The following is a 13808-nucleotide window of genomic DNA, read 5'->3' on the forward strand; positions in this document are numbered from 1 at the left end:
AAGTTTCACAAATGTTTCATTTATTGTCATAGAAAATCCAACCATTATTTTCAGAAATATCGGCATTTGAATATTGAGTGCTTTTTGGGTGAAACCTACAATATTTTTTTTTGTGTTAGAGGGGCTATTTCTCATGAACGAAATTACCAATCTTGAATGTTTCTTAGAAGATTTTATAAGAATTTTTGTCAGATTTCCGACTAAATACTTTCAGAAATTTATGTTTTTTTAAATGAGCAATTCTCTACGCAAATCGGGCGATTTCGACCATTTTTATTTTTTTTTTGTATTTTTTTATTTGGCTCAAACTTTGTGAGGGCCTTCCCCATGACCAAAGAAGCTATTTTGTGTTATTGGTTCACCCATACAATCAAGAACTAACATTTCAAAAGGACGTAATTTTGAAGTTTTGCCCTTTTAAAATGTTAGACTTGATAAAAAAAATCAAAATATTGTTTTCGAAAAGATCGGAAAGTTTCACGAATGTTTCATGTTTTAACATTGAAAATCGTACAATTAGCTAATGAGGGGTAAGACTTACAAAACTTCAATTTTCATGTTTCTTTTTCTTTAAGCAGCTGTATCTCAGCAACCAGAGGACCAATCTTCAATATCTCTTAGACAATTTCATAGCAAATTTTCTGAACTCTTAAAAAAAATCACTGTTTAAAAAAAAACGAAAAACTGCAAATATTTCGTTAAAATCAAACTTTCGGTGGCTATATCTTGAAAACGGAGATCTTTATCAAAAAATCTGTCAAAGTACTTTTCGATTGCAAATTCAATTTTACATAAAAGATTGAGGTCATTTTTTTTTTGAATAAAATTTCGATTTTTTCCAAAAATCACTGTTTGAAAAAAAATCATAACTCGGCGGAACATAATTAAAATCCATTTCCGGTTTTGGTAGAGAGTTGCTTAAATGAAAAATGTATTATTTTTTCAAAAATCGAACTAAAATTGGATATAACTCTATATTGTGCACTGAAAATTGTTTAGTACTCTTTCTTGAAAGTTTTAATTATTTTAATCGTGTTGATTTTTTACTCGCAAATTGATTTTTTTTAAATATTTTTTCTTCAAAAAAATTATTTCTCGGCGATTTTTTCCTCTCAAACTTCTTTATGGCTCAAAAGACGCCCTTTTTGGTCTCCAAAACATAAAACAAAAATACTTGGAAAATAAAAAAAATACGGGTTTTGGCAATTCAATTTTGCGTGATAAAAAGTTAACAAACCTTATTTTTCAGGTGCAACTTTTTTGTTCTGAATGGTCCTAACCAATACATACAACTATTTTCAAAACATATTTACATACCAATTGTTGTATGGTTAGCTGCCAAAATTGTATTGAGACTTGTAAGGGGTAAACTAATTAGCCAAAATGGCTTCTTTGGTCATGGGGAAGCCCTCTTAAAGCCCTCTGCAAATTAAATGTTATTCAAATAAAAATAAAATACGGATGCAATCAATTTCCAGTTTTCGTGGAGAATTGCTGAAAAGTGATATTTGAAACACTTCCGATTTTTTTAGTGCAACTGGTTGTCCAATTTCAAACCTAATTAAATTTTACTGTTTTAACCTAAAAAAAAACTGAAAAAATTGGCATTTAAGAATATTTTATTAAATCATTTTGACGATTTCTTTGAAATTAGACCATTTCCAAATGCTAATCCCCGCACAACATTACAAACTCAGTTCTCAGTGCACTGCCACACTCCCGGGTCGGTTCGTGGGTTGCTTGGATCTGTGCATATACCTATGGGATATTACAGCGGTTCCTTAAATCGTTCAACGTTAGCTTTCACGTACGCTCCGCTGCTGCTCCGCGACTTATGGCGAGATTAATTTCACTTTTATTAGTCCGGAAAACCCACACTCAACAAGCGGTCCCGTTTTTGTTGGTCGCGTGACTAAGTTAGGTTTGTGTGAAGAGGTATGACGAACTTTCAAATCGCAATGCACGCGTGTTTGTTACGCAAATGTTTCTCCGTGCGGTGCCAATTATTTCCATCGGAATAATCGAAAAATATGCATTTCACGCCTGGTCGCCCGCAATGGGATCACCTGAGAAACGGCGAAATGTCACTCGCCCGACTCCTTTCACTCAAACGCTGGCGCAAAAGTGGTCCAGCCGGATTGATAACGCGACTCGGACGTGGACAGACCAACAAAAAAAAAAAATGCCCCGCGGGACTCGATTTTCGGCTGGCAACAACCTCGTTTCTCGATGTTCGTGTTTTTTTTTGTTTTGTTATCAAATTTCACACCCGACACGCCCGAAAACTGGACCTTACTGGTTCACCTTGTTATGCAAAACCTTGCGCCCAAGAAAAAGTTGCTTTGTTTTTGTTTTGAAATTGAGGTAGCGATTTATTGGCGTGCATCAATCAGCTGTCAAAAAAAATAAGCGGTACACGCTGGTGCAGTTTCTTCAAGTGCAGCCAAAATGTCAAACTTACAAAAAACGACTTTACGCGGTAAAAGTTGTCCTTCCCCGGGGAGAAAGATGTCGACCAGAGGAGGGTAGTCAAATCGAAGCAGGCCGAGGGCGGCCCCCATTTGAAAACAACTTTCAAAATGTTTTCTTTCGCCAAACCTGTCACGGAGTGCTTCGATTGTGACGCTTTTTTTTCTTCGCAAAACCAGTTTGCCCAAACGACCTGGAATGATTCTGGATTGAGATGGCCCGGAAGGTTGACATTTCAATCTGCGCCATAAATGTCACAACAAACGCTAATTGACTTTCTTCTACTCGATTTGATCGACTCCGCCCGGTGGTGGGTCCTCAAACTAGTTTTGTCGGAACTTACCTGCTCGCAGCGCAGCCAGAAGATGACCACGTTACGGTACCGCAGCGGACCGCCCAGCCGGCTTCCACCGGCTTGGCCGCGCTGCTCCGCCAAGATCCGGCTCAGCGGTTGACCGTCCTGCCGCAGCACCTCGAGCGCCCTGGAAGAAACGAAGATGAAAAGAAAACATTGAATTGTTGTTCAACTGTCAAAAATTGGGCTGCGTTCGGAGGAAAAACTGGCAGTGCTTGTTTTTAAACTGGTTTATTGACAAACTAGCGAATGGCATCAATTTTATCCTTCAGCGGGGGCTTTTCCAGCGCTACGATCGCCCGGGCAAAACCTCGAGGATCGACCAGCAGGTTCAGCAGCGCCTTCTGTAGGGGCGCATTCAGCGAGTACGGAACGCCGATGAGCAGTGGTGCCAGCGGCTTCAACACCGCGTCCAACACCTTGAGCCCGCGCATGGTTCCGAGAACGCCATCTACGAGCGTTCCCACCAACGGCAGGACCGTCTGAGGGATGATCAGTGTGTCCGGACCGCTTCCGGGTGGGAAGCATTGGGTCACGATCCGGATGGCCAGCGTGGCGTTGTCCAGACACTGACCGCGAAGCCAGTCAACGCAGGATTGGGCATTCGCCGCGAAGACCTTCTGTTCGACGTCGTAACCACCGTACTGAACGTACATCCGGTCCAGATCCGGCCCGAACTCGTCACTGTACAGACCTTGTCGGATCACGACGCACCGCATCAGGCTGCGTGCTTTCTCCGAAAGGTCGAATCGTGTCAACCCGTACAGCATCAGTTCCAAGCTTTCGACCTGCAACAACTTCGCACAATCTTCGATCGTGCTCCGGATCAGAATATCCGACATGGGCGCGAGTTGCGGAGTTCCGGCCGAATTGCCGTACTGCTCCCGGTAGCACTGGTACACGACCCGTCCCTGACAGCAGACGTCGGTTGCGCCCTGCATGGCTGCGTCCACGCACAGCTGCGTACGGTTGATGTAGTCCACGTCGGTGGGATCCGGCCGGAAGTGCCGCCCGTACGGGATGCTGCCGAGCCCGCGACAGTCCGTCCACGACCGGAGCAGGATCTGTTCGCAGCGCGGTTCGCAGGGTGCCTCCTCGGTGGGAGCGGCTCGCAGGTACTGTTTACATTCGAGCTCCGCTTGCTGAAGCGATTTCAGCACGATTTTGTGATCCGGAGAGGTTCCGGCGGAACAGCCGACGCAGAAGATGAGCAGGAATGTTTGAAGCAGTTCCATTGTTAAGACTGGAACGCCTGCGGCGCAGGACACCTATTTAACCAAAAAATGTCGAGTAGATTTTCGGGGGTTGGACGTGCCACGCACGTAAACAATGATTTGACAGCGGAAGGAACAAAGGCGGCGGTGCTCACGCATGGACGATAACGTTTCAACGCTTGCTGTAAACAGGCTTTTATTCAAATCAACCAAGTGAGATCTTATCCTAAAGCAGCAATTTTAGGATCCAGAGGTCCCTTCTCCAGCGCAGCGATAGCTGCGGCAAGCGCGTGCGGGTCGTCCACCAGATCCAGCAGGTTCTTCTGGAGGCCTGGATTCAGCGAGTACGGCAGACCGATGAGCAGTGGTGCCAGCGGTTTCAGCAGCGAATCCAAAATCTTCAACCCACGCACGGTTCCGAGGACGCCACCAACCAGAGATCCCACCGTTGGAAGAACCGTTCCGATCAGGGGGATCGTTCCGGGACCGACTCCGGGTGGGAAGCAGTAATTCGTGATACGGGTAGCCAACGTAGCATTGTCCAGACACTGCGAGCGCAAGCTCTCAATGCAGTACTCAGCATTCTCACGGAAGACCTGCTCGTCGATGTCGTAACCGCCGCACTGGACGAACATCCGGTCCAGATCCGGACCGTGCTCGTCGCTGTACAGACCCTGCCGGATCACGATGCAACGCAGCAGGCTGCGCGACTTGGCAGACATGTCAAAGTGGGTCAGCCCGTAGAGCATCAGTTCCAGATCGTCGATCTGGAGCAACCTTGCGCAGTCCTCAATGGTACTCCGCACCAGAATATCCGACATGGGCGCGAGCTGCGGAACCCGGACCGGATTGCCGTACTGATCGCGGTAGCACTGGAACGCGATCCGGCCCTGGCAGCAGACATCGTGGCCGGGAACGCCCGCCAGGGCCGAGTCCAGACAGTGCTGCGTACGGTTTATGAAGTCCGAATCGGTGGGATCCGGCTGGAAGTGCCGCCCGTACGGGATGCTGCCGAGACCGTTGCAGTCGGTCCAGGTTCGGAGCAGAATCTCCTCGCAGCGGGGCTCGCATGGCGCTTCTTCGCTGGAAGGTACCCGCAGGATTTGCTTGCACTCGTACTCCGCTTGCTGTAGCGTTTTCAGGACGATCTTGTGATCCGGAGAGGCTCCGGCGGACAAGCCGACCAGGAGGAGGACAACTAGGAAGCCTTGGAGAAACTCCATGATGAGGACTGCAGAACCTGTTACACAGGACACCAATTTATAGCTGTAAAGTGTCGAATCGTTCCGTGCTGATTCCGGGTCGCGTACGTGCTTACGCACGTCAACACAGATTTGGCTGCGGAAGTAAACAAAGTTGGCGGTGCGCACGCAACCAGCGATAAAAAGTCAACGCCTACTTGAGTAACAACAAATGCTTTATTCTGAATATATTTAACCGAATTAGGGGATGAGTGACTCGACTTGAAGGTCGAGCAGGTTATTGTGAATTTCAGGGTTCAGAGCGTAATGTGGCCCGGCTAGGACTGGAACCAACGGTTTCAGCAACGGATCGAGATTTCTTAGGGTGCGGACTAGATCGTGGACGGAACCTATCAGGGAACTCACTACCGGAAAGACAGTGTTGACCAGCGCGACCGTTCCAGGGCCGGATCCAGGTGGGAAGCAGTTATTTACGATTCGGGTGGCCAACGTGCTGTTGTCGTGACATTCACGACGTAGATATTCGACGCACTCGCGAGCGTTCTCCCTAAAACTGTTCTCGTCAATCTCTTCCCCACCGCCCTGCACGTACATCCGGTCCACATTCGGCCCCTCGACGTCCCCGTACAGTCCCTGCCGGATCACGATGCAGCGCAGTAGGCGGTGCGACCGGTCGTTCACGTCAAAGCGCGTCAGCGCGTACAGCGTCAGCTCAAGGTCGTTGATCTGGAGAAGGCGGGCGCAGTCTTCGACGGTACTCCGCACGAGGATGTCCGGCATCGGTGCCAGCTGCGGCACGTGCCGCGGGTTACCGTACTGATCGCGGTAGCACTGCCACGCGAGCGAACTTTGACAGCAGACCTCCTCCTCGAGCACGTCTTCCAGGGCCGCGTCCAGGCAGAGCTGGGTGCGGTTCAGGAAGTCCCCATCGGCCTGGTCTGGGTGGAAGTGGCGGCCGAAGGGGACGCTGCGAAAGCCGTGACAGTCGGTCCACACTCGGAGCAGGATCTGCTCGCAGCGGGGTTCGCAGTCGCCTTCGGCGTCCGCCGGTATCCGGAGGTATTGTTTACACTCAAATTCCACCTCCTGGAGGGACTTGAGGACGACCTTGTGGTTTGGGAACTCGCCCGAAACGGCGAGGGTGAAAGTGATGAGAAAGGCTAGCTTGGACGGGAGTTTCATCTTGGTTGAGGCGTTGAGGGGAAAGAAACGCTCTCATTTATATCCAGCGGAGCGCGATAGTAGGCCGTGGGTCTTAGGCACGTTCGTCAAAGTTTGGCGGTCTAACTACACGGAGAAATAACTGTTCCGAATTTCGTGAACATATGTTCATGTTTTCACTTAGATTTAGTCATGAACATGTTCATGGTGAAAAGTTCACACCAAGCATATATAAATATAAAAATAATTTTTGAATGTTGTTATCATGAAATATGATCGTATTGTAATAATGTCTTCAGTTTTTTTAATTTTTATGTTACAAAGTATTTTAGATTTTAGAGTTTTTTTTTAGATTTAAAGATTTGTTTTAATTTTTTTATATTTATGTTTTTTTTTATATAATTAGCTGATTTTTGGATTTTTATGTTTAAAGATTTCTAGATTTGTGGAATTTTAATTATTTAGATTTCGATAATTTTTGATTTTTATATTTTCTGTGTTATTTTGATTTGTTTATTTTAAAATTTAGATCTTTAGTTTTTTTTAATATCTAAGTTTTTTTAATAGATATTCAGAAAAAAATAACGTGTAATTTTTTAGATATCCAAGAATTTTTTTTTTGGATTTAGATAGTCTTTTGTCCCCATTTTTTTTATTTTAATGTTTTTTGTTTTTAAGATTTCCATATTTTGGGATTTTTAGATCGCTGTACTCTTTTATAGGATTTTAAGATTTGTAGAATTGTTGGATTTTAAGAAACTAAGATTCTTTAATTTGTAGTTTCGCAGATTTAGAATTTTCGACATTTAGATTTTGTGATTTTAAGATTTCAAATGTTGTAGGCTTCCAAGATTTTAGAGTTTTATAAGTGAAATTTTTAGGATTTTTATAAATATTTTTATTTACTTTTTGATTTTAAAAGATGTTCAAAATGTTTAATATCTTAGATTTTTAAGATGTTTGGATTTTCAGTCCTAAATGATTTTTTTAAAGGCTTAAGGCTTAGATCTCCGATTTTATAGATCTTTGCATTTTCATAGAGGATTTCTTAAGGTTTTGTAGAAATTTTGGAATGATTATTATATTTTAAGATTTTAAAATTTGCAGATTTTAAGATTGTTATGTTTTTAATTAAGATTTTTAAATTTTTAAATTTTCTAGATATTCAGATTTTTAGATTTTTAGATTTTTAGATTTTTAGATTTTTGGATTTTTGGATTTTTAGATTTTTAGATATTTTGATTTTAAGATTTTAAGATTTTTAGATTTTTAAATCTTGAGATTTTTAGATTTTTAGATTTTTAAATTTTTAGATTTTTAGATTTTTAGATTTTTAGATATTTAGATTTTTAGATTTTGAAATTTTTAGATTTTTAGATTTTTAGATTTTTAGATTTTTAGATTTTTAGATTTTTAAATTTTTAGATTTTTAGATTTTCGGATTTTTAGATTTTTAGATTTTTAGTTTTTTTAATTGTTCATCTGCACGTCCTCCAAATGCTCTTTACTAAAAAATAATGAAAATTGGTTTTAGAAAAAAAAATCAAATGAGTATCGGAGGTCGAGACGGCTGTTACGACGTATAGTTTTCAGATTTTTATTTTTTTTTTATCAAAACCCTTTTTTTTGGGTTTCTTGGATTGTACATTTTTTTAAGGTTTTGAGAGGTATTTTGAGGTTTTGAAGTTTTTTTTTAGTGTTACATTTAGTTTTTAGATCTCTGAATTATTTTTTGGAACTTTCAGATTTTTTTAGATTGTTAGATTTTGAGATGCAGTGCTTTTCAGATTTATTTTTATATTTTATGTTTTTTTTTTAAGATTTTAAAATATTGTGATGTTTGGAATTGTAGGTCTCAAATTTTTAAAAATTCTATGGTCTTGTTTTTTTTATTTAGTTCACTCCATTTTTTATTTATTTGATTTTAATGGTTCATAAGATTTTTTTTCAAGTCAAGGTGTAAAGGAATGTTGTAACAAAATTGAAACGGATTTTTCTCCGTGTAAGATTGGGGTTCTTCCCGAAAAGCATGAAACCGGAAAACAACTCGGAGGGCTACTAGATTAGTGGGAAGCTCGCCTACTACGGTGTAGGAAGCGAAATTTGTTTACGTTGCTTCTTGGTCGGTCTGTTCTTGGTTAGCTTGTTTTTTTTTCCACTCCAGCATAGGAATTTAAATCGCTTAAGTTGAACGAGTCGACGCTCGTTGAGTCGAGTATGCGCGTTCGTTAAGGTGAAGACCATAAACCATTTTTTTTATTCATGTTTTATTATTCTCCCGTGTTCGCTTGTAAGTACACACAAACACAGATCAGCTCGCCGCACCGCACACTATGATCAATAAATTTCTGCAAACGTGGACTGCGCTCATGAATGAAACCGGTCTCGAGCGAGCGCAGGACGCAGCCAGCTTTGATTGAGAGCGACTTTTCGACTCTCGGAGAGCGGCGACTTAAACATGGCCGACGTGACGCGTTCGGTTTTGGCGGGAAAAAAGCGCGGCGTAGCAATACAGTCACCAATACAGACAAAGTCTACTGCGATGATGACGCATCGTTTAGGCCCCCACCGATCGCGCGCGCGTGCGTTTGTATTGGTGGAGCTCGCGTGATTCTTATTGAGCAATAAAATTAAAATGTTAACACACAGCAACTTGCAATGAATCTGAGCGTTTTTTTTTCATTTCGTTCGTTTCTTTTCGCTGAATGAAAATTTCGGCCGCTTTTGTGTGAATAAATTTGTACGCGCGGCGATCCCGTGAAAAGAGTTTGTGGTGGTGGGTTCAAGGTGGCCACAATGACTCGTCGTCCCGAAAAATAGGCAAGTTGAGGCGCCATTTTTTTGCGGTTCGGGACGTCGGGGGGCTCTCATTTGCGCCGTATCTCTTGGTCGCACGTTCTAAACAAAGTTTTTCGGGTGGAGAAATCGCCAACAATAATATTGTTGTTTACCACAACAAAAATTGGTCGCAGTTTAGGCGCCCACACGCAGCCTGCTTTGTTTTGATTTGACAGATCGCGCCAGCGAGAAGGCGCCCGATCAGGGCCTACTTTGGGTTGGCTAATTACCGACGCAAAGGGCGAAAAGCGCCACGTTCACCACGGCTGACATTTCTCTCTCTCTCTCTCTCAATCTCGAGGGTGAGAGGGGAGCTTAAGGCGACTTGGACGGACCTAGCCGGGCGTCGCCGCCCGCTCGTGTGTGAAAGGGAGAATTGAAACATGTTCAAACAGGTCTAGACACAATCGGAAACCCGTGGAATGTTGCTAAGCGAAGCACTAATAACACCAACCACCAGCGAAAGAGTAAGCAATGTCTGGGGACGCTATGCTAAAAAGGGCACCCGCTCTTGTTGGAGGAGATTGGTATTTTGGTCCCGTTTTTTTATGGCTCTCCTTTTGCGCCCTGGCAGAGATGAGGTGGCACATTTGTGGACCGAACTGGTCCGGCCGGAAATTCCCTGAAATTTGCGGGATGATACATAAACGGCATTCCTGCGGTAATTAGTCACTAATTTGGTAACGGCGAGTAAATTTGACGTTTTTCGGCGGAAACTAGAATTAGTTGCGGTTAGGCCCTTTGGAAATGTTCTCTTCGATTGATTTTCACAGCTGTTTGCATTTTGACATTTTTTACATTTGTTTGCAGCATCCTAAATTTGTAAAAATATTGCAATTTGTACTGTTTAGTCAACTTTTTTTTTTTTTTTTTTTAAAGGAATGCTGAATAGGTGTCGAAAAATACTGCATCGGACTACAATTTTTGACAACTTGAACCATTTGTTGTGAACCACTTTGGAGTCGTTTCGGATTTTTTTTGTGGTCGAGATTTAGAGAAAAATGTGGTCCTCCAAACACTAATAAAAAATGAGTTTTCAACTTCATCGAATTTGTGCTCTTGCTGGTGAAGAAATTGAAAACCTGCTTTGATTCTGAGCTAAATTAACGAATTTTTAAATTCTTTGAATTTGTGCTTAGGCTGGTGATTGGCAAATCGGCATGACATTGAAGATATGTTTTGTTTTTCATCAAAACTATCAATTTCTCAACTTCTATGAATTTATGCTCTGGCTGGTGAAGAGCAATCGACCTGAAATTAAAAATAAATCTTGATCTGGACCTAAATTAAAGATTTTTCAACTTCATCTAATTTGTGCTCTTGCTGGTGTTGAGTAATCGACTTGAAATTTAAAGAAGATTTTGATTTTGACCCAAATTAATGAATGTTCAAATTCTATGAATTTGTGCTAAGGCTGGTGATTGGCCAATCGACTTGAAATTGAAAATATATCTTGATTTGGACCTAAATTAAACATTTTTCAACTTAATCGAATTTGTGCTCTTGCTGGTGAAGAGCAATGAGAATCTGCTTTGATTTTGACCTAAATCAATGAATTTTCAACTTCTATGAATTTGTGCTCAGGTTGGTGATTGTCAAATCAACTTGAAAATAAAAATATATCTTGATTTGGATCTTAATAAAGATTTTTCAACATCATCGAATTTGTGCTCATGCTGTTGAAGAACAATCGGCTTGAAATTGAAAATCTGCTTCGATTCTGAGTTAAATTAACGAATTTTCAACGTCTATGAATTTGTGCTCAGGCTGGTGACTGGAAAATCGACTTATATTGAAAATATGTTATGATTTTAATCAAAACAAATAATTTTTCATCTTCTATGAATTTGTGCTCTGGCTTGAGTTGAACAATCGACTTGAAATTGAAAATATATCTCGATTTGGACCTAAATTAAAGATTTGTCAACTTTTTCGAATTTGTGCTCATGCCTATGAAGAGCAATCGACTTGAAATCGAATATATATCTTGATTTATACCTAAATTACCGATTTTTCGGCTTCCATGAATTTGTGCTCTGGTTATATATGTTGATTTTTGCTGAAATGAAAGGTTTTTTAACTTCTCTGAATTTGTGCTCTGATTGGTAATAAGTAATTGACATAAAATTCCTCAGCTCGGTTCCCATTTGTGTCTATAAATAGAGGAGGAGATCCTGAGTGATTCGCAAGGTCGCAACATCCATGTTCGAGGGGACGGACCCCGCGGGTCGTGACTAGAACCTCCAGAATCGCTACCAGAGCGAGGGTGAATCGACACCTTTTGCGCGATTGAGCTGTTCCTCAAAACCCACCGAACCGTGTTAGCTGAGCCGACCAATTAGCTGAAATATATTTTATTGGCGATCGCAGTAGGCCTTATGTTCACTAGATCTAATTGACACCACCGTTTAATAACATTGGCGCGCTGGAGAACTGTCATGACTCATCACCGCTGCGCGCCGCGCACTGACAGCTGTAAGTCATGGCTATGACGACACGGCGATTGCGCAAAACTTTGACCGGCCGGCTTGGATTTAAGAACTTTTCGTCGAGCGATTTCAAAGTGCGCAGTATAGAGGGAAGAAGACGAAGAAGTCGGCGAGAAGGCGGAAGAAGAACAAATAAAAAAATGGCACCGCGGCAGGAGCAATAACCGGCAGGTCGGCGGTAGCCTTGAGAATTTTTTAGACCAAAGGCACATAATATCGCACACACGATTACACACAATTTACTGTATAGTTTTCGGCGCGATTCGCCGTGTCGCTGTTGTTGTAAACTCGCGCTACTGGTACTGGTGTGTGATTGAATAATTTGTTTGATTTTTTTGCCAAACAGGTTCCCTGCCACCAAAGCGGTGTGCGTGTACGGTTTTTGGCAACACTGCTAAGCTGTCAGCTTAGAAAATCTGCACAGATTCGCTAATCGGCGGTGTCAACTGCGCAGAAATTAGATCTTCTTGTCAAAAAGAATGAGAGAAAAGGAAAACGCGCGATCATCGCATCATCGTGGCGATCAACGCGATGATTACACGGTGCGTGTGGCAACGCGACTCGTTTGACAGATCAGAGTAGGCTGTGCGTTCGCGACTTCAAAATTCCTGCACGAACCGAACCTGCTTCTGTTGACTTTAGTGCTCCCGCGCCTACTTGGATGGAATTATGAATGAAAGAGGTTCTCCAGCAGGGGAAGACCTACGCGTAGAGTCGAGTTTTCCCTTTTTTGACAGCCAAACAAAGCCCAGACGGGACGGGAACGGGAAAGGGGAGCAAGATCAGCGGATTTGTGGACGCGACGCGAGTGGGTTCCATAAATCAGCTGAAATTTTTAATTACACTTTTCAAACACAGAGCGCGTCTTTGTTTGACAGTTGTAAATAAACATGTCGGGCACGTTCTGGTTTATGGGTTCACCTTCCTGCGGAGCAGCTCGAGGTGAGAACCCTTCTTTTAAGTGGAATGAATCAAGACGAATTATTAGGTTGAACTTTTTTCTTTCCATAGCTTTACCTGGAAATGATGATCGTAGGCTGGCAACACTTAAACAAATAAAAACAAACGTTTTGATGACAAATCTTGGCTGTTAAAAAAAGTTGAAAAAAAGTTTTTCTCATTCAATTAACTCAACCTTGCGCAGATAAACCTTGAACAAACTGTCAAAAAATCAAGGTTTACTTAAAGTGTAGCCAAAAAGAGGGATCATCTCAACCTTGCATTGACAAATCTTGGTCTTAGTGTCAAATATTGTTGATTTTTAATTTTTAGACAATTTTGTGGTAGACCAAAAATTTCAAATTAAATTGTTCAAAGATAAACCTAATTTAATTTTGACAGCTGTCAGACGCACACGTTCCACCCGGTAATCATCAAAATTTCACCACAAAGTGACATTTCTCGTCAGCGGTGTCATCGCCGCCGCCAGAGGGGCGCGGGCCGGCCTTAAACCTGCCGGGCTCCGATAAGGATCTTTAATTTCGGTAAGCACGCGCAACTCGGGTGGACTTTCTTATCATCACAATTTACAGTGCAAAAATGTCTTCCCTGTTTCACGCGCGCCGCAACACGCTCGCTGTCTAAAATTGCGTTATCTTATCGTGCAAATAATACACCAAATTCGCACCGATTGTTCTTCCGCGTTTGGGGCCGCGCAAAATTTAACCCTTTCGCCACCAGGTGGCGGGATTTTTGACAGCTAGCGTAAAACAAAGGTGGCGTTTTGATCAAGAAGGCGCGCGAAGGTCACGTTTCGCGTAGGTCTTATTTCGCTTATTTCGTTTGCCAAATCTTGCGTAATTAAGCAGGAGGCCGCCCTGTTGGCGACGCCTAGTAGGCTCTGACTGCGATAAGGCGTTTTGAGTTGCGCAGCTCTTCGTGATGGCCTTGGCTACTAGGATGATTCCTGGACGTTTACGGCACCTTCTTTTCGGGGGCGATAATTGAAAGACCAAGGGTAAGAGGTGTGGATTTCGACTCTGTTACATTTTTTCTTTAACTTATAAGGGAGCGTTCTTTTAATACGTAACGCGAAAAATCGGACTTTTAGACCCCCTCCCGCCCCGTAACAAAATTTCCA

At 42.6% G+C, this 13808-nt stretch overlaps 1 protein-coding gene across 2 annotated transcripts in view; it reads right to left on the reverse strand.

The window, feature by feature from the left end:
* The window catches only part of LOC6035167 (tRNA dimethylallyltransferase), a 270808-nt gene that overhangs the window by 66101 nt on the left and 190899 nt on the right, over positions 1–13808 (reverse strand). For both annotated transcript variants that reach the window (XM_038249649.1, XM_038249651.1), the window contains exon 4: positions 2813–2951. In XM_038249649.1, the coding sequence (XP_038105577.1) occupies positions 2813–2951 (139 nt within the window). The remainder of the gene's footprint in view (positions 1–2812; positions 2952–13808) is intronic.

The sequence above is a fragment of the Culex quinquefasciatus genome, chromosome 1 (assembly GCF_015732765.1).
Source record: "Culex quinquefasciatus strain JHB chromosome 1, VPISU_Cqui_1.0_pri_paternal, whole genome shotgun sequence".
Classification (NCBI taxonomy): Eukaryota; Metazoa; Arthropoda; class Insecta; order Diptera; family Culicidae; genus Culex; species Culex quinquefasciatus.